We start from the raw sequence: 25493 nt of genomic DNA, 5'->3' as shown, positions 1-25493 counted from the left end.
GCTTTCTGTTCTCGTGGTATATACTATTTTCTGCATATTGTATTGGCCTTATTTGGCCCCAGCTTCTTCTACTGAGCTCTTTATATTGCTGCATCTTAAGTCCTTACTTGGTCTGGAATCTGTTCCATCGAATGTCTGACACTGATTCCACAAAGAAAACCTGAAAGTCTCTCTTGTCTCTTTCCTTCTTGCTCCCATTTCATTCTCACCTGCCGGTATATTGGTTTTTTGGGTAGCGAGCCTTATCACATATCATGGCTACTCCCACCGTGTCAACTCCGGTGAAAACCCATCATGGGATCTTCTCTAGCAAGACTGCCGGTGGTCGCATGCCTCTAACACCATCGCCCCGTCCTCGTACTGGCAGTATGGCCTCCAACCACTCATCTCCATTCACTCCCCCTCGCCAGGCGACAGAAGCAGGCAGGGATCAAAACCGGACTATCTATGGCGGCAACCTTTCCTCATACTTTGCCAAATCTATACCTAAGTCTTCCCGAGCCTACCGCGAGTCTCCCAAATCCAACATCGCTCGTATTCGCAAATCGCCTCGTCATTTGGAGGTGGGTGTTTCTGACTGGTCATTGACCGGTACTGGACCCTCATCGAGCCAAACTCCGTCCAAGGAGAGACTGCGTAAAGAGACCCGGACGAGATCTGGAAAGACGACTGTTCGTATTGCACACAATGCCGGAGACCGGTTCATCCCCAACCGTTCTGCAAGTGAGGGGCTGGCCACAGCGGGAACAGCCAAACCGGAAGAGAACCACAGGCCTAAGTCTAGCAGCAACGAGGGCTCGGCTGTTCTCGCCAGTGCTGCTAGTGCCTTTGATATTGGTGGTCGTGGAGCCGACGATGATATCACTGCAGCTCTGGAGAACCTGGGTTTGGAGGATAGCGAGACGTCAACGACTTCGTATACCAGACCAGCACCAGATGCGGTTGCTTATGAGTCGTCCTTGGCTGATGCATGTGGCGTAAATCTGAATACACGCATCCTGGCCTTCAAGCCACCGCCACCAGAGTCCTCCAAGCCGATCGATCTGAGGGCGCAGTATAATCGTCCCCTGAAGCCTAGCAAATCCCAGTCTGCTCAATTCCGCAGAAGGGTTCAAACGGCGCCGGAGCGTGTTCTGGATGCACCTGGTCTTCTCGATGATTACTACCTCAATTTGCTGGACTGGAGTTCTGGCAACCAAGTCGCCATCGGCCTTGAGCGTAATGTTTACGTGTGGTCCGCTGACTCTGGGTCTGTGAGTTGCTTACTGGAAACCTCACCCGATACGTATGTCAGCAGCGTCAAGTGGAGTGGCGATGGTGCTTACGTCGGTGTTGGCTTGGGAACTGGCGAAGTACAAATCTGGGATGTTGAAGAAGGCAGCAAGCTTCGGAGCATGTTTGGGCACGACTCGCGTGTGGGCGTCATGGGGTGGTCGAAGCATACTCTGTCTACAGGTGCACGCAGTGGCTTGGTATTTAACCACGATGTCCGCATTGCCCAACACAAGGTAGCTGAACTAGTCTCCCACACTTCTGAAGTCTGCGGTCTCGAGTGGAGACCGGATGGTTCGCAGATTGCCACTGGTGGAAACGACAATTTGGTCAACATCTGGGATGCCCGATCGCTCAGCGCACCCAAGTTCACCAAGACCAACCACCGTGCCGCCGTCAAGGCTCTTAGCTGGTGCCCCTGGCAGCTGAACTTGCTCGCCACTGGTGGAGGTTCATATGATCGACACATTCACTTCTGGAACACGACCACCGGGGCTCGGACCAACAGTATTGATACTGGCTCACAGGTCACCAGCTTGCGGTGGAGCAACCACTATCGAGAAATTGTCAGCTCCAGCGGATTCCCTGACAACTCCTTGAGCATCTGGAGCTACCCAACCCTGGTGCGCAATGTGGAGATTCCAGCTCATGAGACCCGTGTGCTGCACAGCTGTCTCAGTCCTGATGGTCAGTTACTGGCGACAGCAGCCGCTGATGAGAGCCTGAAGTTCTGGAAGGTCTTTGAGCGCAAGCCTGGTACCAGTGCCTCAGCCTCGCGGGAGGGTGGTGTTGGCAGTAAAGCCCAGATGGCGAAGTCTATGACCATTCGGTAGGCTCGAGCGCTCCTGGGAGGGAAGTCGTAATTTATTAAATTTGTTTCGGGAATGTTTTGACCTTGGGGATATCGCATTACTCGGATTCTGATCTCTATCTATCTTGGACAGGGCGTTTTCGGGAGGAGTAATGGCAGTCGGCGTTGTATTTATTGAATATGATAGTACACAGTAACACAGAGCGTGATTCTTGTACAGGAATTCTAATAACATGGCGTTTTATTGGCCAGGGGAAGGACCATAGCACGATCTCTTTTATACTGACTAGATAAAGAAATCAACTTCTTTCTATGGCTGAAGTTAATGCGGGAGGTGACTAAGCGGGCGGTAGCAGGACGATTTCGCCGGGAGAGAGCGACTTTCACTTCAACCGAATCCCTCTGGCTCGCCTTGTCGGACTCCCTCTCCTTCCACCCTACGTATCTCCCTTGATCAGCGCCTGTTTCACGCCTGTTCACATCCGCTTTCAATCTATAGGCTAGGACAGAGTCACTATCTACAGATCCCCCTCCCACACTAGGGTCGGTAGACTGTCGCAATTCGCCCGTGGCAATCAACCGCTGCGCCGAGGATCTCTTCGCTCGTGACCACCACCTTTTCGGACTGGATAGGTTTCTCAATCAGTTTTATTGTTTATTTCTGAGACAGAACGGAGATCTCATCTGTCTCTCGTTTCTCTTTCACCTTTCCTCCACGAAAACCCTCTACGAGCCCTGGACCTAGCAACCATGTCAAACCAGCAGGTGGTGAGTGCTACCTTCCAAACTCGCCACGGGCGACATTTTGGTGATTGGGACTGTGGTTCCGTGGTCTTTTTTCTTTTGCCTACCTCTTTATTCTAGTTTCGATTTCATTCAGCAGGCTCTCTTTGTCAGGACGTTGGCTCATACCAGGTGAAATCACCTCACAGGGCACGGTTTTCGATCGCGTCATCCAGGAAGTCTGCGATGCGTCTCAAGTGGATTTCGAGGAGAGCGGAGTGGACCAGCAGACGCTGGCTGATTTGCGCAATGTAAGTTGAGATGAATGCGTGGTGGTGTTGAAGTCCTTTCTCTCTTGCCTTGCCTTTCTTTTTCCCTCTCCCTTGGGCTAAAGCGGGGTCTGAGAGTTGCGGGAGGCGGCAACGGGCAAACCGCCTTTCTGGGGGAACCGCCTGCTTTTGAGTCTCTTTTATATTCGCCCGCATTTACCCGCCCCTTAGTCTGCCGCCAAGCCTACCTCAACTCTCCCTTCCTGACTGACTGTCTGTTTGTTGCGCAGAGCTGGCAGAAAAAGCTATCATCTTTGGGAGTCGCTCATTTCCCCTGGGATCCTCCCCCACCACAGCCGGCCCCTTCTCAGAACCAAAATCAGATTCTCCCTCCCACTGCGACCGTACCTTCTAATGCCCCTCGACCTACTCCCTCCTCCCAAACCCAACACCCACAACAACATGTCCCACCTCCACAATCAATGCCGCAGTCCATGCCAGGTACTGTCCCCCCATTGCAGGCTCCGACTCCCGTCGGAGCTGCCCCCAGTGGTATGACCCAGACACCTCAGATTAAGACAGAACCCGGCGTCGCTGGACATTCGGGCTTGCCTCCATTGAGTAACATGATGCCGGCAAATACTCCGAACCCACAATCCGCACGAGAACGTGCTGCCAGTATGCTTCACCAGAGGTATGGTGCAGCGGCGGCCAACTCCGTCAGTCAACTGCAGGCCCAATCGCAGGGTGCTTTGGGACTGCCGGGTCAGTCCCGTCCCCAGGCCATGCCGCAGGTATCAAATGGCCAGGGCCCACAGATCAAGCAAGAGCCAGGATACCCCCATATTCCTCAGACTCCCGTAAATAATACCCAGACCGACGGTGCTAACGACGATGCACTATCTGAATGGAAGGCAGAAGTGGCGCGAAGGCGAGAGGCCGCTGAGCGTCAGGGTGGCGAGGGCGACAGACTCCTTCGAGATCACCTAAGACGAAATATGCTTCGATTAGAGGGAGGCGGTCTCATGTTACCTTTGGATGAGCACCAGAAACGACACAGAGATTCTTCGCATAGCTTTACCTCTCATCTGGACGCCGGAGTGCTCGATGAGGCTGTGATTTCCAACGTTCAGTCGACTGAGGCATCTACATCTATCTCCAAGACCCCTCGAGCCCAGTTTGACGGCCCCGGGGGGGACGACGAGAAAGAGGAAGATGATGAAGATGCCATCAATTCGGACCTGGACGATCCTGATGACCTGGTCGCCGAGGATCATGACGCGGAAGATTCCGTTGGTCAGGTCATGCTTTGTACATACGATAAAGTCCAAAGGGTGAAAAACAAGTGGAAATGCACTTTGAAGGACGGCATCTTGACGACAGGCGGTAAAGAGTGAGTGTCTAATCCCATAGGGCCTATTCTGATGGTATCAGAGCATTTGCTAATGTTAATAGATATGTTTTTCACAAGGGCCAGGGTGAATTCGAATGGTAGATATGATATAACTGTCACCATCGTTGGTTCATATACAGGCACTTTATTTTCTCTGTTTTCATTCGCATTTCAATGTTCCCTGTCCCAATGACTTCGTCTTTGGATCTGTAAAAACTTGTTGATTTGTGTCACGTTTCATAAACAAGGAAACCCCGTTTATTCTCCCATGAGTTGACGCGAGCTGAAATACACTCAGTCAATAATTTTGTTCCATTAAGTACCATGCCAGGATGTCTATGCCCCAGGACTTTGATTTTCTTCATGTTCCCTTGCAGCTTTGGATGCACATGGCGCTTATTCAGGACGGTTTGACTTTCTCTCTTTTTTTTTTTTTTCCCCGGAAAGTGTACTAGAATAATCCAATGAACGAAACCCGATTTGTCTTAGTATTTCGACTACCATAATAATATAGCTTTTACTAAGATAGCCTTCTGATTTGGATAGAGTGCGAAAACTTGAAGGACGGACATCGATGTCTTTTCTCGACAAATCTCATGTTTCCCTTCCCTACAAATAACGGCTGTCCTAAACTTCACAAAGTAGTACTCGACTTATATGATTTGTCGTCCAGTATCTATACTAGAGACATCCGGAGCTTCTTTAATTTTAGTACCTGTAGGTAGAGGGAAGGGATGCCAGTTGTATAGAACTGGAAGCTGCGGTCATCACGCACGTCTATACCTAACTTTTAGCTGGGATGTCGACAGTTACGACAATACTAAGCAGAAGGTAGGCCCTGAACCAAAATCAAGGTAGATATATGAAGAATAATGTATTGTCCAAACTTTTTTTCCTTTTCAACTGAGAAGTAAGCTGAAGCCATGGGAATCAAACACAGCTAAATAAATCTATCAACAAGTCCAAAATATGTGCAGCCATACCAACTCCCGATTTCTCCGACAGCACCGTAAGCAAAGGGCAGCAAAGCGCAAGAAAAAAAAAAGAGGAAAATCAACTAAAAACCAAAGAGACAGCAGTAACAGAAACACCTTTGAAACATCTATCTTCAGGACGCCGAGATCTTTTCATTTTCACTCTTCTTGGGAGTACACCCACGCCTAGGCAATGCTCACACTTGCCCAATCGATTGTCCCCACTTTCCTTGCATCTAGCCTGACCGAGTTCCAACCATTGATATGGTACTTTTGAACCCATGCCTCTCAAAAACCCCAAGAACTTGTTCTTCAGTCCCGATTACTCCCGGTTGTAGACAGTTCCGAGGGAAGGGGAAGGGGAATTTAAACGTATTAAGCAATGTAGAACGGGCAACGCACTCGAAACCAGACGTTTGCATATCCCAAAACAATGTCAGACAAACAGGCATGAAATAGAAGAGGGGAAAGTAAAACAGAATGAGAAAAAAAAAAAAAAAAAAAAAAAGAGATTGGTAAAAAGCTCATATCAAGAAATGTATGAGTTCATAAATGACAAGTCATTTAAAGTCTCCCGGGTCTTGAAAAGGACTGATCTATTACCGAGCCAAAGCACGGGGATCCAAAAAAAAAAAACCGCGATTGACAGAACGTTCATGCCGAATTTAACTCCAAGCCACCAAACCGGTTCATTAATCGTGCGTCGCGACGAGGCCGTGAATAAAAAATATCGTCGAGTCGAATTATGTTGGAGGGAGAAGAAGTATAAATAGCTCGTCTGTTTGATAAGGAGACTATAGAAGCCCTTCCTCACCAATGCCAGGTAGGCCAGCTCCGGCAACGTTGATATTCTGTCCCTGCATGACTCCGCCACCAAATGCCATGTTCCGGCCAGCAGCAAGTTGGAAGTCAGGATTACATGGTGGAGAGTGCGATTTATGATACTTGAGGCCATTCAAATTCTTATAACGTTTGCCGCAAACTTCGCAGCGGTATGGTTTTTCTTTCTCCATACCGAGAGTGCCCGGGTATGGGGTCGATGTTTCTGGGTTGACAATTGAAAAGGTTCCGTCTGCGTTATCATGTAATTGTTGATTGTTGTGACCATGCTGACAGAGACGGTAAGCTATAAAGAAGTTAAGTACGTGGCGCGGTGACTTACAGCCTTGTGGTATTTCAACCCATTTTGGTTTTTGTATGCCTTTTCGCATCCAATGACAGGGCATCTGAAAGGCTTGGGCTCTTCATTTGGGAGCAAGGCCGTGGTATCGGGAACACCAGCCAACAGCTGCTGTTCACGAATTCGTCGAGCAATATCGCTATTAGGGCCGTATTGCGCACCACTAAGCTTGAAATGAGCATTAGGAGTGCTGATTCCTCCTGTTGGACTAAATAATCGTTTCGCTGGTTCATCGATACACAGATCCACCATATCGTTGTTAGCACCAGCGAACCTAGAGAACTGAGACTGGGCCTGCATCATTGGGTTGTTCTGCATCGACATATCGCCAAATGGACTGATCATACCGTCCTCGAGTTCTGCTGGAGTTCCCGGTGTAGACGAATCTGGTGTAGTTCGGAATTGGGAGTTCTGAAGTGGGTTGGCCATCAACGTGGGGGTATTTACGGAGGAAACGGTGGGGTTATTCTGAAGTGATAGGGGGCGTGCGGAAGCCACTGGTGTGCCGGGTTGCGAGCCTTTGAATCCCTGGTGGCTCGGTAGCATCGACAGGTTCAGCTGCGGAACTGTCTGGTTGGAGTTTCCAAACCCTCCCTGGTTGTTATCTTGCGAGGCACTAGAGAACAAATGTGAGGATGCGTCATCGGCATCACCCATCGGATCATCTAGTTCCATGTCGTCGATGGTATCCATATCCGAGTGTGGCTGCATTGGCTGGTTCTGGCTTAGTTTGCGCTGCATGTCCATGGACCTGTCCGGCTGCAGCCCGCGATTTTGGTTATTATTCTGCTGGCTCTGCTGTTGGGCGATCGCCGCAGCAGCCAAAGCAGCTCGACCATCCGCTTGACTCGGGCGGTGTCCCTGATGCGGGGACTTTGTGGCATGGGCTTCTTCATAATGTTGCAGTAAATCATGAAGGGTTGGCAGGGTCACATTACAGCACTGGAAATCTTTCATAAAATTTGCTTCCAGCTTAGGGAGATATGACGATGAATGAAACGAAGGTGACTGAATATGGAAGGGGGAAGTGCCGGTCATAAGGATACTAGGGAATTTGCCCACTATTAGTCTCCGTGACTAGATTCGCGTAGCATAGTTGGCGCAAATGGAATGTCGCTAAAATTCCTTGGACTAAGAGATCGTATACTCACTCGTCGCGTATCCAACTCCCAACAGAGATGCCACCCCAGCTCATCCCACCAACCAAGCTTCCAGCTAGGGACTCTCGACGCGGCTTGTCGCGACTGGCTCCAGATACCGAAATAGGTTTCGTGCCATTCCCCCAATGTGCAGGTGCTGCACCGATGGAGTCCTTTCGTGGAGGAGGGGCCTTGAATACACTGAGACCAACGCCATTTGCGTGGGCTATGCTACCTGTTCGTTCTCCATTACCAGCTCTCTGCAGGGCCGACGTTAGATTTGATGCCTGCTGTCCCGGGGGAGAGACAGAGGTTTGGCGGGTGGCGATGTCAATCGGAGCGGCTGCGCCGGTCATGGTTGCAGAGGTGGAGGATGTTAAAGAAAGGACAATCGTGAAGTTTCAAGAAGAGAAGGGATAAAATGCCGAAGTCGATGGACGGCGAGTGGCGGTCAAATCGTAAATGAATTTCAAAGGCGACCCAAGATGTTTTCCCTATCCAGTCCGCGCAACAGTACGCCAGACCTGAAAGGAGAGCGGTTACAGGATGGGGTCGACTCCCGACTAGAAGCGCGATTCTGATCTTCGATCGAAGGGAAGTGGTGAAGAGAAAGAGGACTCTGCGTCACTTCGGACGACTCGGGCATGAAAGAGTGGTGGTGGTTTTGGGTTCAGGGAGTGTCCGCCTCGGATGTTGTCCCACTTTGCTGCGGAAACCCTGACGGATTCGGGAAAGGTGGCGGCACGTAACAATATAATACCGATCGGATCAAGCACTGGGAGAAATCATGGACGGGGAGTAAGTAGTGCAGCTCTAAGAGGATGATGGTTGGAAGATATCCAACAGGGTCTGAGTAAGAGATGCAGAGGACGAGGCAACGGACGGAGGTGATGAGTACTCGAAGTAGAAGGACGGTCCAAGTGTACTAATTAATTAGTTAATTTACGAGCGACCTCCGAGAGCATGGAACATCAGCAGCACCGGTATTACCATGTATTACGGCAACAACGATATGGACTGTACCGTACGTTTAGTACCTCCCTACTTACCTAATCGATAGACTCTCCGGCAACTCTTGAAACGTCGGGGAGGACTAAATTAGTCAAACCGCCTCCCAACGGTATAATTTCGGTCCATATCTGAAAGGGCAGGGCTGTCTAATTACAGGGTTCAACCACCTCTTTTACGTCGTATGTATGTCTTAAAAGAGATCCATGGAAGGTCGGGTTCTTGGCGAACTACACACGACTTTCAGTTGGTGGGACCGTTAGTAGTGGTGGATTTGACACCGCTTGCAGACTAGTGGATTCACTAGTGTTTCCTCGAAAAATCGATGATGATGATGGAAGGTGGGCGATGGTCTTTCCTTTCCGTAGCAGGCGTCATCTTGTGCGCATCATACAATACATACGGTATGTATGTATGTATGTATGTATCCGTCTGGTATCATTAGGTCAACGCCGAGAGTAGGTATAATATGCGTGTACCGAGTACGTGTTCATTTGCTACTACTACTGCGTTGTTCTTGCAACGTTGGCACTGATCCCTTCGTTGTCATTATTATTCGTCAGTGAGTCTGACTCGACTGATGACTCGATTGTCTCCCTTTGAGTTGGCGGTACGGCATCTTTTTCAGACTCATCGGCTTATGCAGCCGATGGGCGAGTCATCCATGGTTCACATGGATATCTTACTACTCCTGACTTCCAATCGACGGGGTTTCGTATTCTCGACCCTTTTTGATCGGTACGTACGTATACTCCGCAACCTTATAGGCATGATAGGGGGAGATTTTATCTACAGGAGTAGCGAACTAGAGTACAGTAGACAGTCTGTAGACATGCGGTGCACACTCGCAGGAGCCCCCAAATATTACCCACACTGCCCCAAAATTGAGCGCACGACTGTTGAGTTCGATCTTCAGGGACTTGAGGAGACTGGAACATGAGAGAAATGTATACTGCAGGAGCCCCTTGTCTTTGGGATCAAAACGCTGCATCAAATGTCGAGGCTAGAGTTTCGGGTTGTTCAGCATGCACTCGACATTCTGATGTATCATCCCGCTTCATCGAGATTTTATATAATATTTCGCGATAGCTGGCCTAGTTATTCCAGATGACATCAACAGATGGAGGGGTTGTGGTTTAACCACGTAGGTGGTAAAGAAATTGGCGGTCTGGGCAAAGAACGGAGACAACATGGTCGGCACTATTTCGAGGCTAGCTAAGACAACATACACAAAGGTATCTGTACTTGTCATTGACTTGTATTAAATAGAACGGGGATGTGGCTGTTGTATAAGGAGAAAGCCCCTCAAAATTTAGATAGTTTAGATAAGAGAGATACCGACGTAAGAATGACTCTCTACCTATATAAACGATGATCAATTATAACTATTACTTACGAATAACACATAGCCCCCTTTATTCTCACCAATTATAATGTAACCATACTGGAATGTCGGTTGTCTTGGCTTTCGCGCTAGAAACACGGCAGAAGGATTTGGTATGGTAGTAGTGCGCTTGTATGCACCGCTCTACCCGCTTGAAATATTGGTCCTCTCTACTAGCTAGAAAGGTTAAGCAGGACTAAACAGTAAATGGTCCAACGTAGATTGGCTTTTATTACTATAGTTATGCAAAGTTAATCGTATTGGCGACGGATAATCATTGAGCCGCCACTCTCAGAGAATACTATTAATATATTCGAAGCTGAAACATCCTCGGCTGGGTTAGAACCTAATTTCTAATACCCATCGCCGGTGGGTTTTCTAGTGGGTTAAAACACTCCAATAGGTTGGCCATGATACTCTTACGTGAAGGAAAGGAGAAGTATTGGAAAGTAAACGGCCCGTACGGAGTCCGAGTCTACTATGTATCAGTATCATAAACACCTCCGTACAGACGGATACATCTAGAAGTTCTTTTCAAAGTTATCACAGAAATGAAAGGTGTTGAAGTATACGGCGGAATCGCGGGTCGCAATACGCAACATGTGCTTTTGTCTCTTTACACTTAAAGTAAGTATTGCTGTTAGATCTAAACGCCGACACGGAAGAATACTGGAGGGGTGGATCTCATCTCAGGGGCATATATACCTGTCCATCCACCTGTGTCTAGTTGCATATGACGTGCGAAGTACAGTCTTGCCTCCTCCTGGGGATACATCAGATATACAGGTAGTCGAAAAGATCTGTCCATAAAGACCCATCCACTGTCTTGTGATCCTTGTGCATACGCCAAGATGCAATTGAGTTCTATGCCTTCCTACTATTGGCTTTTCCTTCCCCTGATCGACAAACAAATGAAATTAAGCAGCATCTGTCTGTTTTTTAGTCTTTGGGTTATTGTTCTTCGTGATATGAGGTGATTTATGTCTACTCCGTACAGTTGACTCCCACTACAAAGTAACATCATAGAGCGTGGCATTTGGATCAGAAACCGCGCCTTTCAACATCGCAGTCATCTTTTAATTGCCCTTATTTTTCACTATCTTATGCCCATGGAGGTAGCTCATCCTAGTTACCTGACGATAATACCGCTATCACAAATATTGATTACCAGCTCGTCTATCCTACTACTTGAATATCTAGCTCCTATTGTCGAAGTCTCGCCACTCGGCTTGGATCATGTCCAGATATTTTGCATCGAATCTGCACTGACTTGAGCAAGATGGGATCAGCATGAGTTTCTTTGCTTAGATTTTATAATATCTTGTTTCTCGGAGTCCTCTTTTCTCTTTAATACTAGCTCTTGTTCAAACAGAGAGTGAATGCTACAACTGTGAAGAAAAGAGAAGTAGATACCTTTAAGAGTACTTCGTAAAATCTGATTATTTTTACATACTCGCGGAACAACTAATTGTTAAAAGCAGTAAAGTGGCATTTGGGGCTTGGTACTGTCTTAGAGTAGTTCATGGATTAGATACTTTCTGTTAAATCAGCCCATAGTAGTTGCATTTGAGGTACTAAATACAAGGTCTTCGAGGGGCTCAACTTACGATTTGTTTACTTGGCTCTGCTATATGTTCACGTACAAATAATAAAGATGAAGAATATAAGAAATTTCTTTTGACAGTTTAGTACATTAAACAAGTACTATATACCACAATTATAGAACAACTTCAGGCAGAGCAAAATACAATTATACTGCGTTGAGCTACCTCAACAAGAAGGTCAGTCATAGGAACGCAAACATGAAACACGTCAGACGTTAGTACACCTGTACAAGAGATAATAGTGAAGTTGGGTATTCAATGAGCACAAAGTGGTATAGTGGTGGCATCGAATGGTATGGTTAGTATTTTCAGGAGCATGGTCCAGTGGTGCTATCTTCCTTGTGGCCTGGTATCTCACAAGAGTTAAGAGTAAAAACATAATCATTTCAGCTCTTCTTTTTTCCCTCCTACCTTTTTGCACATTATGATTACGGTACTTAAGCTGCCACGGCTAAACAAATGGCTTCGCAAGACCACCACCCGACCGAGCAACCGGTACACTTATATCAAAAATGGGCTACCGGCGAATAGGTGCCATTATCACAGGTATGTTGTTACCTATACATATACATAACTCCAACATCTCCGCGTCTCTGAACATCCACCGCAGGATAGGTGCACGTAGACTCTAACATAGTCGCACTCCCTTGTGATCCCGCCATTTACGGCGGCGACAAAACTAGGATTTTATAAACTTTGAAGTCATATGCAGCCGCCGGCTGGGATACAGGCGCTCCTGTTATCGTGAAGATCCGCCGTCCCGGTAGGCAACCCTTACGTGGTACAGGGGATAGAGGTTTCTTCACCCAAACGACGGCACTGAGTCCGATTCCATTGAATATCGGAGCCGGGTTTCTGGATAACCTTTTCTGTTCTATTGTCTTTTAGGGGCCGAGGGAAATGACGTTGTCGGATATCGATAACCTCTGCCGTGAATTCGTTTGTGCTGCTTTCTTTATTGCCGGTTGTGGGTTTCCGGGTGTTCAGTTGCAGGGAGCACATGGGTATTTGATTGGCAGGTGGACATGCTACTTTTTTGATCTATTCAAGCGCCAGAGAAACTCCTGTACTCGTTTCATGACCGATCAGTTCTTGAGTTCCAAGGTATACATTGTTCTTTCGCACTGGGCCAAGATTTCAACTGACTCGGCTTTGGATAGACAAATCAACACTGATGAACATGTAGCTCCGCTGAACGACGAGCAAAATTCATACTTGATACTTTGGTCGCAGTTTGGAAGGCCGTTCCGTCTACATTCTGCATTGGCATGAAACTGAATTCAGTAAGCGAAGTTGCTGAGTTCGAAGATAAATGACCCAAGTTGGATTACGCCGCCGAAAAGGTATAAACTTTCTTGAGATTAGCGGTGGAGGTTATGAGGAACCCAAATTAAACGGGGAGTATTTTTTTTTTTTTTTTTCTTTTTGTTTTTGATATATTTGCTGAACTCGGTCTTTCTAGTTTGTGGGTGTTAGGGATCAAGACATATCAACAGGATCCAGAACCCCTTCCCAGAACCATTCTTTCGTGACTTTGCCGTTGAGGATCCCAACCTCATCGTCATGCTGACAGGCAGGCTTTGCAGTCGCTCTGGGGCTGTCTCTGCCATTAGAGAAAGATTGTGTGAACTTGTTGGGATTGGGCGTCCAGCGGCCATCAATCCGAGCTTCGCTCGGATGCTGTTAGATGAGACTGTGCCGGATGAAGAAGCATGACTATTCCTAAGCCAGGTTACTCCGCCAGCAATGCTCAAATTCTTTTCTGTAAATTTCTTGGAGTCTGTTTTGAGACAGTGATCATTTCCTGTTTTTCAAGGCCTACATCGATACTGAAAGGCATTAAACGCATGCCTTCGGATCCACATAGACGATGAAGTGCTTTTTCTTTGTCGTAGCGGTAGTAATCATTCGTGACTCATTGAAATGAAAAGCGGCCTACTGATATGATCGATGTCATCTCTCTCCTTGTCATTTAGACGTATACCGGCAGAGAATTAGATGATGCCTGTACTGTCTGTTATAGGCTAGTTGCCAGCGCAAGGAAACAGCGAAAGACATACGAACACAGTGCCTGCACGGATCAACCTCAAAGAGATATACCAATCGTATGTCATGCAGTTTGTTGGATCACTTCCCGCAATTAAGTCATTTATTCTACCTCTGAACGAGTACTGGAAAGTTGCATCGTTGCATTATCGATTTTAAGCTAGTCCAATAAGTAATGAACCAAAACTTGCCTGAGTCCTGACGTGGTTTTTGCACAGCCTCTTTCGCTATTGAAAAGGCTAGTATAGCTCACAGCGTCTTCAAGAATATCATCTCTCTGTGAAGTGTGAGTATACCAACTGAGCATTTTGTAGGCTCACCTCAACATACCTGTTGCTGTGTAGCTGCCTACTCGAATGAATATGTATAGGGGTCAATATACGGTGACTTATAGAGACTTGAACCAGAGGAATATATATACCATCTTCCGCCCAAATCAGGTCAGCAATTTTTTGCGGCAAATCCCAGACGCTCTGGCATAGACTGAGGGTAACGGAGCAGCAAATGTTCCATGTGGCTGAAACCAATGTCCCGGCTATACGTTCTATAGAAAGCAAGCTCCTCCCCTTCTTTCAGGAATTCACTGGAGGCTAAGTCTCCGAAATGCTTGTCCCTATGAATCCGGACTTGGGGGGTTGCAAAACTGCCTTCATTCCTGACTATCTTCTCATCAATTGGCAAGGAGTAAGTGTACATTCGAATCCTTGTATTCTTTGAAAAAGAGAGAGATGCTACCCGTTTCGCGAGAGGGAATATGTACGAAGCACAGAGTAACATCCTATGGAATATACGTATCACATCTGGCCTTGAGTGCCACCAACCTGGACATGACCGGCCACTCAGCGACAATCGACTGATTGCACTTCTTCAACTCCCATGCAGCTAACAAGCATTCTCATAATGCTTAATTATGGATCCGGTTGAAGAATTTATTGTCCAGTGTTATTATCATCGCCTTATCCTATCATAACCGATGATTAGATTTGTCAAATCTGGTATTCACCCCGTTGCAAAACTCTACAGAAACTTCTGCCCCAACTCCCCAGACGCAGGTGGCAAAGATGAAGTGAGGAGTCTTCGGGCAAAAGGGCCAGAAAATAGGGAACAAAGGCTTCCATTCCCCTCCTCTCTGCGGAGAGGCTGTGATACATCATATCGAATCCCTCTGACGCCGAAGGAAGGTGTGCATATGATTGACCTCTAGAAGTGCATAGTTGACTGTACCACTACTCTGTGGAATTTAAATAAAGGATAAAATGGACTACAGTAGGACGGTTCGCCCATACTCTGCTCGCTTTCATAGGGTGTTTGGCAGAAGTATCGCAACGGAAGTAGTGAGTCAAAAGAATGCTGGTGGATTTTGGGTTTGGATGATACCCATGTTTGCATTGAGTTGTGGCTTGATTTAGTAACACCGAGGAATAACCTTTCTATGATGCATTTACCCGTGGATGGAGCGTGCGTGGTAAGTGCCATATGGGGTTGTGTCTAAGTTAGGGTTGGAATCTACAGCTTTATGGTGGTGATAGGTGTGCTGCTGCTTGGGGTTGTTTTTGGAGCTTATCCTTTGAAGCTGGAAGGGTCAATGATGATAGTTCTGCCTGAGTATCAATCTCAAGACCATGATTCAAAATATTCTAGGTCCCTGGATGAACCATAATATATAGTGGCAATGGCAGAATTTAATACAAGACGGCCAATCTATCGACCAGGAGTTTATTATTGCGGAAAATAAAATCCGGGGCTGGAAATTTGTACTCTACCGTACCTATTGACCCGCCAAGATGCTAGACCGCCTGGCACGCCACACCTAGATGTGCCACTGTATGCAAACTATGCAAAGTTCAGGTTTCGCCGCATTTCGTGGGGTGCATCTCGAAATTTTTGGTGGGAGAAAATATACAAACCTGATCACAAGTACAGTCATTGCTCTTTGTCTGGTTACGACGGAGGAACTGATTGCTACTCATATCACATACTTTACTACTAGTCCATTTGGAAAAGAGGCGGTGCTTTCCTTGCAGAACAGTGGTATTGGCCATGGTCTCCGACATCACCCAAGCGGATCCGCTGGATGAAGAACCTACTGCGCCTACACGTGAGCCTCTGAATGTCGCTGCAGAAGGTGCGGAAGAGCCTCCGCCAAAGAAAGCCAAATTAGACGAAAGTACTCCTCCCAAGGACGAGAACGTCAGCAGGGCCCCTCAGCGCATGCGGGGCTTCGCCGCAGTCAAACCAGAGTATGTGTGGATTGATTAGGAGTATACCATTTCTAACATCCGAGTTTCTGACTATATGCTAGGTTCGTTGTCCAACAATTGCCGAATACCAATTCCAATTCCGCTCAGAACGCGGACAACGCTACAGAGGCTGCAGCTCATCGTGACAACCGGGATGGGGATAAGAGGGAAAATAAGAAGAAGAAGAAGAAAAATACCGGACAGAATACAGGTCGCACATTTGGAAAGTCTCAAGATGCAAAAACCTTGTGTCCAAGCAGGACCTTCGCACCAGAATTCTCTCCAGGAGAGTGCAGGTTTAATGATTTTTGTCGCCACGAACATGACCTGCGCACCTACCTGAAGGAGCACAAGCGGGAGGATCTGGCGACCTTCAATGGACTCTGTCCTGTCTGGGAATCTAGAGGGAAATGTTATTCAGGTTGGAAATGTCGCTTTGTTGGCTCTCACATGACTGAACGAGAGACCGATGATGGGAGGAAAGAACTAGTTTTGATCGAGGATGAGGTGCGCAAGAAGAAGACACAGCCGATTGTTCCTCATGCAACAGAAGAAGGTATTACAAATATTGCATCGCTGGCCGATAAATTCGCGTTAGCAAGAAAGAGGGCTATGACACCACTGGCCGATGCATATAACGATTGGTTAGAAAAAACTTCGAGAGAGCTAGAAAAGAATATCCACGGTCGGAACCGACAAGGCCAGGTGGTAGCCGAGGGTAACGGTGATGTCAAGGAGCAGAGGGAAGAAAACAGGGCCTGTTACACCGAGCCTCCATTTTTACCATCAGAGAAACGCCGGCTATATTTTGGGCCGGAGACTCCTGCTTTGGCACCCTTGACGACACAAGGCAATCTCCCTTTTCGGCGGCTGTGCACTGAGTTCGGTGCACAATTAACCTACTCTGAGATGGCAGTGAGTATGCCATTGATCCAAGGCGTTAAATCTGAATGGGCCTTAATGAGAGCCCACGAAACAGAAATGGTTCCCCCAACTGTGTCTTTAAAAGATAACATAGTGGAAGGGTATGATAACTCTAAAGATATCAGATTTGGCGCTCAGATTTCGGCGAACAAGACTTGGCAAGCTCTCAAGGCCGCTGAAGTACTATCCCGTTGTACTCCAAATCTACGCGTCATTGATTTGAATTGCGGCTGCCCCATCGACCTTGTATGCCGCGATGGAGCTGGGTCTGCTCTTCTGGAACATCCATCGAAGTTGGAAAGAATGGTACGTGGTATGAATGCTGTTTCACAAGAGATCCCCATTAGTGTCAAGATCCGTATGGGAACCAAAGACAGTTCACCGAACGCTACAAAGCTGGTGGAACGTCTAATCCTCGGTGGATATGAATCATCCCTCCTCGATGCTGGTCCCTGTGGCGTAGCAGCCATCACTCTTCACGGACGGAGCAAGCAACAGAGGTATACCAGACAAGCAGACTGGGGATATATTTCTGAGTGTGCTGCTCTTATCAAGCGGTTGAATGAAACAAAGGATGAAATCACAGATACTGTTCGCGAGCCAGATGCACGGACACAGCCAAATGGCGGAAAGGTTTTCTTCCTGGGGAATGGCGACTGCTTCTCGCATTCTGACTACGACGATCACATTAACAACTCCGGGGTTGATAGTGTCATGGTTGGCCGAGGAGCCTTGATCAAGCCCTGGATTTTCGAGGAGATCCAGACTGGCCAATATCTCGACAAGTCCGCATCCGAGCGTCTGTCATTCGTTGAGAAGTTTGCCAAATATGGACTGGAAGCATGGGGATCAGATGAGTATGGCGTTGGCACGACCAGACGCTTTCTCCTCGAATGGCTGAGCTTCACATATCGGTATGTACCGATCGGGCTTCTCGAACATCTTCCACCAAACATTCAGGACCGGCCGCCTGTTTGGCGAGGCAGGAACGATTTAGAGACTCTCATGGGCAGTCCCAACTACAAGGACTGGATTAAGATTACGTAAGTCTCTCCTAAGAGGTATATATCATGCAATGATTGCTAATGAATTGGTCAACAGGGAAATGTTTCTTGGTCCAGCACATAAAGATTTCAAATTCGAGCCGAAGCACAAGTCCAACGCATATGAAGAGGCGGAAGGATGAGGAGGTCAGCACGAGATATCCCCATAGACAGGAATGTACAACCATTGAACGATAGTTATTATACCTTATGAGAACGTGCTCCGTAACCCTGACTGAAAATGGCTGCCTAGTAAAGTAGTATAAATGTCTTGGCACATGGTCTGTGCGTTACTGAAGGCATATAGTCACGTGTCAGCTACCAGCTCCAGGCAATAATGACGTCTTTCTCGCACCCAACCTGCAAAAAAGAACACCTCACCTCTGATTGTCTCGCACCGCCGCCCTGACTTCATTCCTGCCGTGACCCATCTTACTTTGGTTACAAAGCTTTTGTGTATCAATCTTAATCCTATTTTAATCCCACTGGATCCCCTGGAGCTGTCTTTCGCCCCTTACAACCTTTGTTTACATTTCCAGACTCCCCCACCAACACACCTCATAAGGGTTTCGATTATACCTGATAAGAACATTCGTTGAGTCAAACGGGCACAATGACACTGTACTATAGTCTTGTAAGTTCCGTTCTCAAATTTTCAATTTAGCTTTTGCATGTCGACCGTCGGGAATGCATTGGCGCCTACCAAATTCGACTCGCACCACACACGACACGTCCTTCAGCCTAATATAGATATTGTATGAGAACCCTAATCTCATTGTTTCTGCAGGTATTTTGCCTCTTAGTTTTCGAGATGGCGGTCTTCATGGGCCTCATCCTCCCGCTTCCTTTTACCGTCAAGCGAAAGCTCTTTACGTTCATTTCGGAAAGCCCGGTTGTCGCCAAACTCCAGTATGGTCTCAAGGTAAGCTCCCAGTGCCTTTTTTGACTTGCCATTTTCGGGTTCTGACTATTTTTTGAGATTACTTTTATTTTCATCCTGATTCTTTTCATCGACAGTGTCAACCGGGTGTACCGTGTGCAGCTTGAGCTGGCCTCTTTCCATAAGGAAGGTGGCGGTATGGCGTAAGTCCTCTCTTTGTTCCATTCTACTTTTATTGTGTCTCTTGTGGGTTTAGTACTAACAAATTTATGATTAACCAGAGCTGCTGCCCTCGGTACCGATCGCATGGAAATACAGGCACGCAAATTCTATTCTCAGCGTAACATGTATCTCTGTGGCTTCACCCTCTTCCTCTCTCTGATTCTTAACCGCACCTACACCATGATCCTGGAAGTGCTCCGCCTTGAAGAGAAGGTCAAGCTCCTCGAGAGCGAGAAGAAGTCCGGGGCCAAGCAGGCCGTGGAAGCTGGTGAGGTTGCACGACTGAAGAAGCAGCTGGAGGGCAAGGACCGTGACCTAGAGACCCTGAAGAAGCAGTGTGAGGGGCTTACTCGTGAGTATCACAGCCTGGGTGACAAGGTCGCTGGTGAGAAAGATGCGACCTCCAAGAAAGACCTATAAAGCATCGCTTGGGACCTAACGATTTCGGGACCTCGTCGTTCTGAACCTTAAGTGAATGTCCGTGCCCCAATGGACTAGCATAGGGCTAGGACTGGTAGTGTTTCTAGTAGGAGATTGGACATGTCATGCCTATTGCCTTGACTTGTCTGATGTGATCCAATATTTGAAGGATGTTCGGGTTGCATGATATTGAAAGTCTTATAATGGAATATCAATCTCTGTTATTTCAGTTCGGTCCATTATAGGTGTAGATGATTGGCTGCGTTTCTTGTTTAATTTGTTCTTGTTCCTCTCCGTCATATGCAATGTTGTCCATACAAATACTCAGTGTCCTGCTGTGAATGAACCAATGAACACAAACCCCACAATGACATTGACAGACTTCAGCCTGATCCTCAACCAAAGGACACTGATTATCAAACGAAGCCAATAAATACTCTCCAACAATATCTTCCTCATTGACAACAATCCACAGGATACAACCCACCATACTAGGTAACGACCTTCGCGCCCAATTTCCACGAGCTACCATCCGTATCATCCGACACCCTGGTCCAGACACTACCGGGATGCTCCATTGGCTTATGGAAGAGATAAACCTTGTGTCCGACAGTGATAGCCCCCAGCTTTGTACCAGGATAGTATTTCGCCACCTGGACTGGGTCACCGTCCTTGTAGTTCAGGATCTGATACGGCGCGAGCTTCGACACGTAGAAGACGAAGGGTTTGTCCGGGACAGACGAGTTCGCCGCGGCGATGGGGGTGTTGATCTCCACTTGTTCTTTCTTGATGATGTCTGTGTGGTCTAGGAGGGAGTTAGCCGTACGTAGTAGGGTTTAGGTAGGTAGGTAGAGGGACATACCGCTCCACGTATCGTAGCCGCCGAGATACTCAGATACAGCACCTTCGTGGTCCTGGAAATACAGATGGGTGGTGGGATTGGTCAGGTTAGTCGCAATTTGGGTTCCAGGGAGTGCAGAGGCCGGTTTCTCAGGTAGGATCTTCTGGTATCTCCATTTGAACTTGCTTTCGGCGCCACTGCGGATTTCAGCGATTTCAGGGCCGCCATTTTCCTGGTTGAGCCTTTTTTTTTTTTTTTGTCAACTGGGTTGTGTCCGGACAAAGAGAGAGACCCAAGCTTACTTCTCGAAAAAGACCCACTGGTGTGCGCCGGCAGGATTGTCATGGCAGATTCCACTGGAGAGACGGGATGTCTCGATTGGGGCTTTCTTGATATCGTCCTCAAGGGTGCGCTCTTCCCAGTTCTTATTGTCGAGGGGAGATTTGACCAGTTCGTGCAGGGTTCCCTGGTCATCGAGGTAGATGACGTGAATCTGTAAACAAATCAGTCATTCCGTCATCGGTGATACTGAGTCAGCTGTGCCTTCAAACCGAGGATTTGCCTTGCGAGGTACCATCATGCTTCACGTAGTATGCTGTGATGGGAGAGCCACCGAGATTGAGCTTGGTGGCGACAGCGCTGGGAGTTTCGGTCCAGATGGATCCGTCCGCGGAGGTCACTTCGCGGAGTTCGCCTGACTCATTTTGGTAGTAAAGGTAGATTTGGGAGCCGTCTGTCGCGGCTGCGTAGTCACTGGTTGTCAAGGCACCCATGGTGTAGATAGTTTGTGTGGTTAGTGATTGCTGTGCTAGAGAAGATTTGAATGTTGGATGGATGCTTGATAGACGGGATGGAAGGGGGTATTTATCTTCATTTCAGGGTAGTGAGAATAGTTCATATTTGATTCGAATTTGCTGGGTCATCATGAACAATTCCTTGATCCCCTCCATTCTCAAGGAATTACGTGGCTCTTTCAGCCGTAGACATCTCCAGCCAGCCATATAATGCAGCATGACCACTATAGGCAAGTATAACCCGAGGGTGAGCTGAATAGACCCTTGACAAAGCGCATGAACTTACCGCTTGGTCAGTAAAGTAAACTAGAAGAGACTTTCATGCAACTCACCTCTATAAAATTTGAAGGAGGAACAATGACCACCATTGGCCGGACATCTCTGATGGCATCAAAACCGAATTTCTGTATACGGTCATCCACACCAGAAGTCCAGAACTGAAAGAAGGCCCAGCCTCGAAGCCAAAGATCTAGTTTTCTCGCAATGGCTGGCTCATAGAATTAACAGCGCCAACTTGACAGTACACTCCCCTGCTATGCACTGCATCTAGGCCAAAGTGGCTTGCCTTGAATAGGAAGGAGAAGAAGAAGAATGGGCGTTATTTTCCCTCTGTGGCACCGCTAATGATGGCCCTGGGCGGAATCTGCACGCTAATGCAAGACATTCTTACGGTCTTATGTACAACCTGTATCGTCTTTTTCCCTGTTCTTGTACGCAGTAAACTACAAAGGCTCAGGTCATGCGATGTAAATCGATGGGGATGCATGATTTGTTAATGTGTGGATTTCGCAGGATGTGGAGAAGATACAAGTTGGAGAGGATGCAAATAGAGAACAGCCCATGAATGCAAATACTTGTATTGATTCAACTAGGTGGCAAATTTACCAAAGGAAGCTCAAATCCGGTTGTTAAAATGTGTTGCGTTCTGTATAGTAAATATGGATACGGTGTATATCCAAGCAGAAGAATGAGTTTCTTGAACTCAGTCACAGGAGTAGTCTAAACGGAGATATATCACGGCTTAGGAAGATGATTATGGCTGCAGATTCGAGTACCTGCTCTAGAAAAACAGAGAATCAGCCATCCTTCACCTCCAGAGCCAAGGCCCTTGAGAAAAGTATGAAGTCGTTAGAAGAGCTCCTGCCAAATTGAACGTACAGTTTCGGTAATTGGCAACCTGTATTTGTTCAATGCTTTTGTCTTTCCACGGAGTATTTAATAAATCTACTTTATAGAAGTTTCTTATTCCCTAAATGCATAGAATGGCCGAGGAGATGCTCACTAAGATGCAGTCACGCGATCCTGGAGAAATAGATTAATAAACGTGAGATAGTAGTCAAACCACAAACCATCAGCTTTCATATTCTTATTTTGGCCAGTGAAGAAGGTCAGGTGTTGTTAATATAATCTCAGTTGTGGTCGGCATGCACCTTTAGCTTTCCGCTTTTAGCTAGCTTGCCCTAATTTCGCGCCACACAGCGTGATATATGTATATGATGTCTGACGCTTATCAATCATAGCTCAAGAAAATATAGCTAAAGCTAGTTAAATAGGAAGCTCAATGTGCTCCGTCCCTTGTTGCTTCAAACATAACGTAGCCACGTTAATATTGAGACGGACGAATATACTCACGAATCACTTGCGCATAGCATTCCCTCTGGAGAAAGGACAACCTAGGCTGGGAAAACAATAAATACGTCTTCTGAGTCCATGGAAGCATAGAAGTCTTATTATAATACACACTTGTTTTCTTCTTTCCTTCCCCTGCGTGTAGTAAGGCATTCTTTATTATATCATATGTCACTTTTTCTACGTTTGTAGGCATCTCCTCGCATGTGAGATGGAATACTAGGTTTCTAGATAATATTTTTTAAGATAAGAAAAGAATAAACTTATTCTATCGATGATAATAAGAGAAAACTGGGACTGACCAGCAGAATTGCTTCTAATTAACTGGTTAGTCAGACAAGACTCTTCAAATCATGGACCATGAAATCATTGTTTCAAGGAGGAATCTACCTACATTTGTAAGGTCAAGCAAGCATTGTTAATCAAGTGCTTAACTTATATTCATTTTGCTCGTCCTTCCGTTCCATCCTTATGATGTCAGTATCTTTATTTGATCCAGGGATATCTTTTACCAAGATTCTATATAAAGGACATAGAATCACAAGAGCCACTATAATTGTCTGTCGTCCTACGTATAAAGTTTGTTGGATGTCTGTGCTAGGTAAAATTAATTTTAATACAAAGTTCGGATACTGCATCTTGGTATGTTTATAGCGTAGTAAGTTTGCATTATAACTCCCATATGCAGTTGGCAATACAAGTAGTGGAAGCATAGTACAACAGCTATGTTAACATATATACATACTAAAGGAGGTTGCTTTAATACGCCTTGTGGTTTACAATAAGCCCCACAGAATTCCCGTCTAGTGGAATAGGCAGTTCAGTCTGTCCATTCTGCTGTCATGGCGCTAAACAAGCCTTATATAGCACGAGCAGAGTAAGCCACTAGCTCTATATCTCAGCCCATCTGCTGACATTACAGCCAAAAATGCTGGAAAGGCTTGTCTAGATGCGATGCGCCCCGTTGTATAATATAGCCCTTATAAATTCAACCAGCCAGCGCTAGCTCAAGTCACGCAATGTATAAAATAATGAAATACTCAATGGAGCTATTTCTCAGCTGGCTAAACACTAAAGGAAGTGGGGGTCATTGCGTCTACTTGGCCCTAGCTTATCAGCTAATCTATCAGAAGTCGGAGTAGGCGGAAAGTAGAGACGAATCAACGAGTGGCTTCTTTAGTTGATTTGGCCCCATGCTGTATAAGGCTTTGCAGTAAGCAGGGACGGAGTAGCTAACTAATGTTAGGATTAAAATTGGCCAGAGCTTCACATAGACGTAATACCGTCCGTAATTGCATTGGTCATAGCTCTGCATGATTTGCTTCAATTATCGGTGGATAATTGAGACCGTAAGGCTTTACCACTTTTTGAATCTTTAACGTACTATATTGGAGAATATTCATTGTTGAGTGCAATTTTTTTTTAGATCATAGCTATCCTTCCTGTAGAGTGTTCATCAATATTTTGGGGATCAAAGTTTAGCTGGTGATACAACCAAGCTCTAGGATTCTGCCAACTCGACAGAATAGCTGGATGCATGATAGCATAGTAGAATCTGCTTGGCTGTGCCAGTCATCAATTTATTAATTGTCCTATTTCTGTCGACCACGACCTTGTAGGATGATACCCTTGTTTGAGCTTGATAACCAAGGCTGATGATCCACTATCCTAAGGAACAAGCCATGCCATGATGACAATGCTGGCAATCGCCGGGTGTCCAACTGGGATGTCAGCCTCAACCGTTGCATAAAGCTGCATGCATAGACATGCCAATCTGAAACAGACTGGGGCTGAGCGTTTATTTTTAGGCCCCCTGAAGAAGAAGAACGCGGTGGAAGAGCACGTCTGGCATGAGGCTGAAAAGATGCGTTTTCCAGACAAGTCAGGTGACACACGTGACCATCTGAATCAGCGCGCAGCATCGCCCAAACGACACTTCAACAGGACGCGATATGACAGTCCGGCCATGCCACGGTTCCAAGTCAAATACACGAACGTCGGGAGGTCCATTGCGCGTCTCACTTGATCCTGATTTCGATGGCGGACCCTTTGAGAGCCCGTTTCCCCGACAGGCGGCGTTTTCACCGCTTTAGGTTTACTGACCCAGTACTCTGGGTCACCAAGTCTTTCGGCTCTGCATCGGGTGATGGCACAGCTCTGCGGCGCTGTGCGGCGTAATCCCCCAGCAGAGAACTGGCAGGCTGAAATGGAACCCTTAATGATCTGCCTAGGACCTCCTGTGCCGCCAGATCCCTCCCCCTCAAGATAGGGGACCCAACGAAAGGGGTTTCATTCCATATCATTATTCTATTCTAACCTAGCACCCAACACTTCGTTGATCCCCTGCGGCTCTTATTGGCTTATTTCTAAAGCTCTAGTGAGCTGCCATCCATGGAACGACTCGACAAAGGCAACCTATCTTTTTCATTTGATTTCCTTGTTCTTTCCCACCTTGTTTTCGCACCCGTCTCAAAAAAAAAAAAAAAAAACTTGCTACGTGCTCTCTCCTCCTGCAGTCGATCCGCAGGAGGTTGCACCAAAATTATCCCCGCATCTCTCTCCTTTCCAAAAAGCCGTCGAATTTGTTTTTGCCGGGGTGGAAGAAACGCCACCTGCCTGTCACTGCGGCCATGTGGCTCACATGCGGACACGGCCACGGCTACCATGGTTTCAACCCCGAAAGAGGGTCTAGAGACG

The 25493-nt window shown here is 46.9% G+C and overlaps 6 protein-coding genes across 6 annotated transcripts; 4 read left to right on the top strand and 2 right to left on the bottom strand.

The window, feature by feature from the left end:
* Nucleotides 1–254: 254 nt before the first annotated feature.
* CDC20 (WD40 repeat domain-containing protein) lies at nt 255–2105 on the top strand (the record flags this gene model as incomplete). Its single annotated transcript, XM_033565209.1, has 1 exon — nt 255–2105. The coding sequence occupies one exon, from the start codon at nt 255–257 to the stop codon at nt 2103–2105; it is 1851 nt and encodes a 616-aa protein (XP_033430966.1).
* Nucleotides 2106–2833: 728 nt separating this feature from the next.
* Nucleotides 2834–4570, top strand: TOA1 (transcription initiation factor IIA large subunit; the record flags this gene model as incomplete). Its single annotated transcript, XM_033565208.1, has 4 exons — nt 2834–2891; nt 2948–3117; nt 3366–4468; nt 4531–4570. The coding sequence occupies 4 exons, from the start codon at nt 2834–2836 to the stop codon at nt 4568–4570; spliced, it is 1371 nt and encodes a 456-aa protein (XP_033430965.1).
* Nucleotides 4571–6236: 1666 nt separating this feature from the next.
* On the bottom strand, nt 6237–8117 carry SFP1 (zinc-coordinating transcription factor SFP1; the record flags this gene model as incomplete). Its single annotated transcript, XM_033565207.1, has 3 exons — nt 6237–6551; nt 6605–7667; nt 7774–8117. 3 exons carry the CDS (start codon nt 8115–8117, stop codon nt 6237–6239), a joined length of 1722 nt encoding a protein of 573 aa, XP_033430964.1.
* Nucleotides 8118–15843: 7726 nt separating this feature from the next.
* Nucleotides 15844–18153, top strand: dus3 (tRNA dihydrouridine synthase DUS3; the record flags this gene model as incomplete). The annotated part of the gene is made up of 3 exons (XM_033565206.1): nt 15844–16043; nt 16106–18010; nt 18069–18153. The coding sequence occupies 3 exons, from the start codon at nt 15844–15846 to the stop codon at nt 18151–18153; spliced, it is 2190 nt and encodes a 729-aa protein (XP_033430963.1).
* A 470-nt stretch (nt 18154–18623) lies between these two features.
* ATNIH1004_000491 (putative BAP31 domain protein) lies at nt 18624–19532 on the top strand (the record flags this gene model as incomplete). Its single annotated transcript, XM_033565205.1, has 4 exons — nt 18624–18644; nt 18798–18932; nt 18990–19093; nt 19172–19532. The coding sequence occupies 4 exons, from the start codon at nt 18624–18626 to the stop codon at nt 19530–19532; spliced, it is 621 nt and encodes a 206-aa protein (XP_033430962.1).
* Nucleotides 19533–20023: 491 nt separating this feature from the next.
* On the bottom strand, nt 20024–21146 carry SSP1 (protein kinase ssp1; the record flags this gene model as incomplete). Its single annotated transcript, XM_033565204.1, has 4 exons — nt 20024–20337; nt 20395–20570; nt 20694–20866; nt 20925–21146. 4 exons carry the CDS (start codon nt 21144–21146, stop codon nt 20024–20026), a joined length of 885 nt encoding a protein of 294 aa, XP_033430961.1.
* Between the last annotated feature and the right edge of the window lie 4347 nt (nt 21147–25493).

Source organism: Aspergillus tanneri (assembly GCF_003426965.1).
Source record: "Aspergillus tanneri strain NIH1004 chromosome Unknown AapTan_2_pilon_pilon_pilon, whole genome shotgun sequence".
NCBI lineage: Eukaryota > Fungi > Ascomycota > Eurotiomycetes > Eurotiales > Aspergillaceae > Aspergillus > Aspergillus tanneri.
Note: the sequence above shows the minus strand (reverse complement) of the source record. Positions and strands in the feature narration are given on the sequence as shown.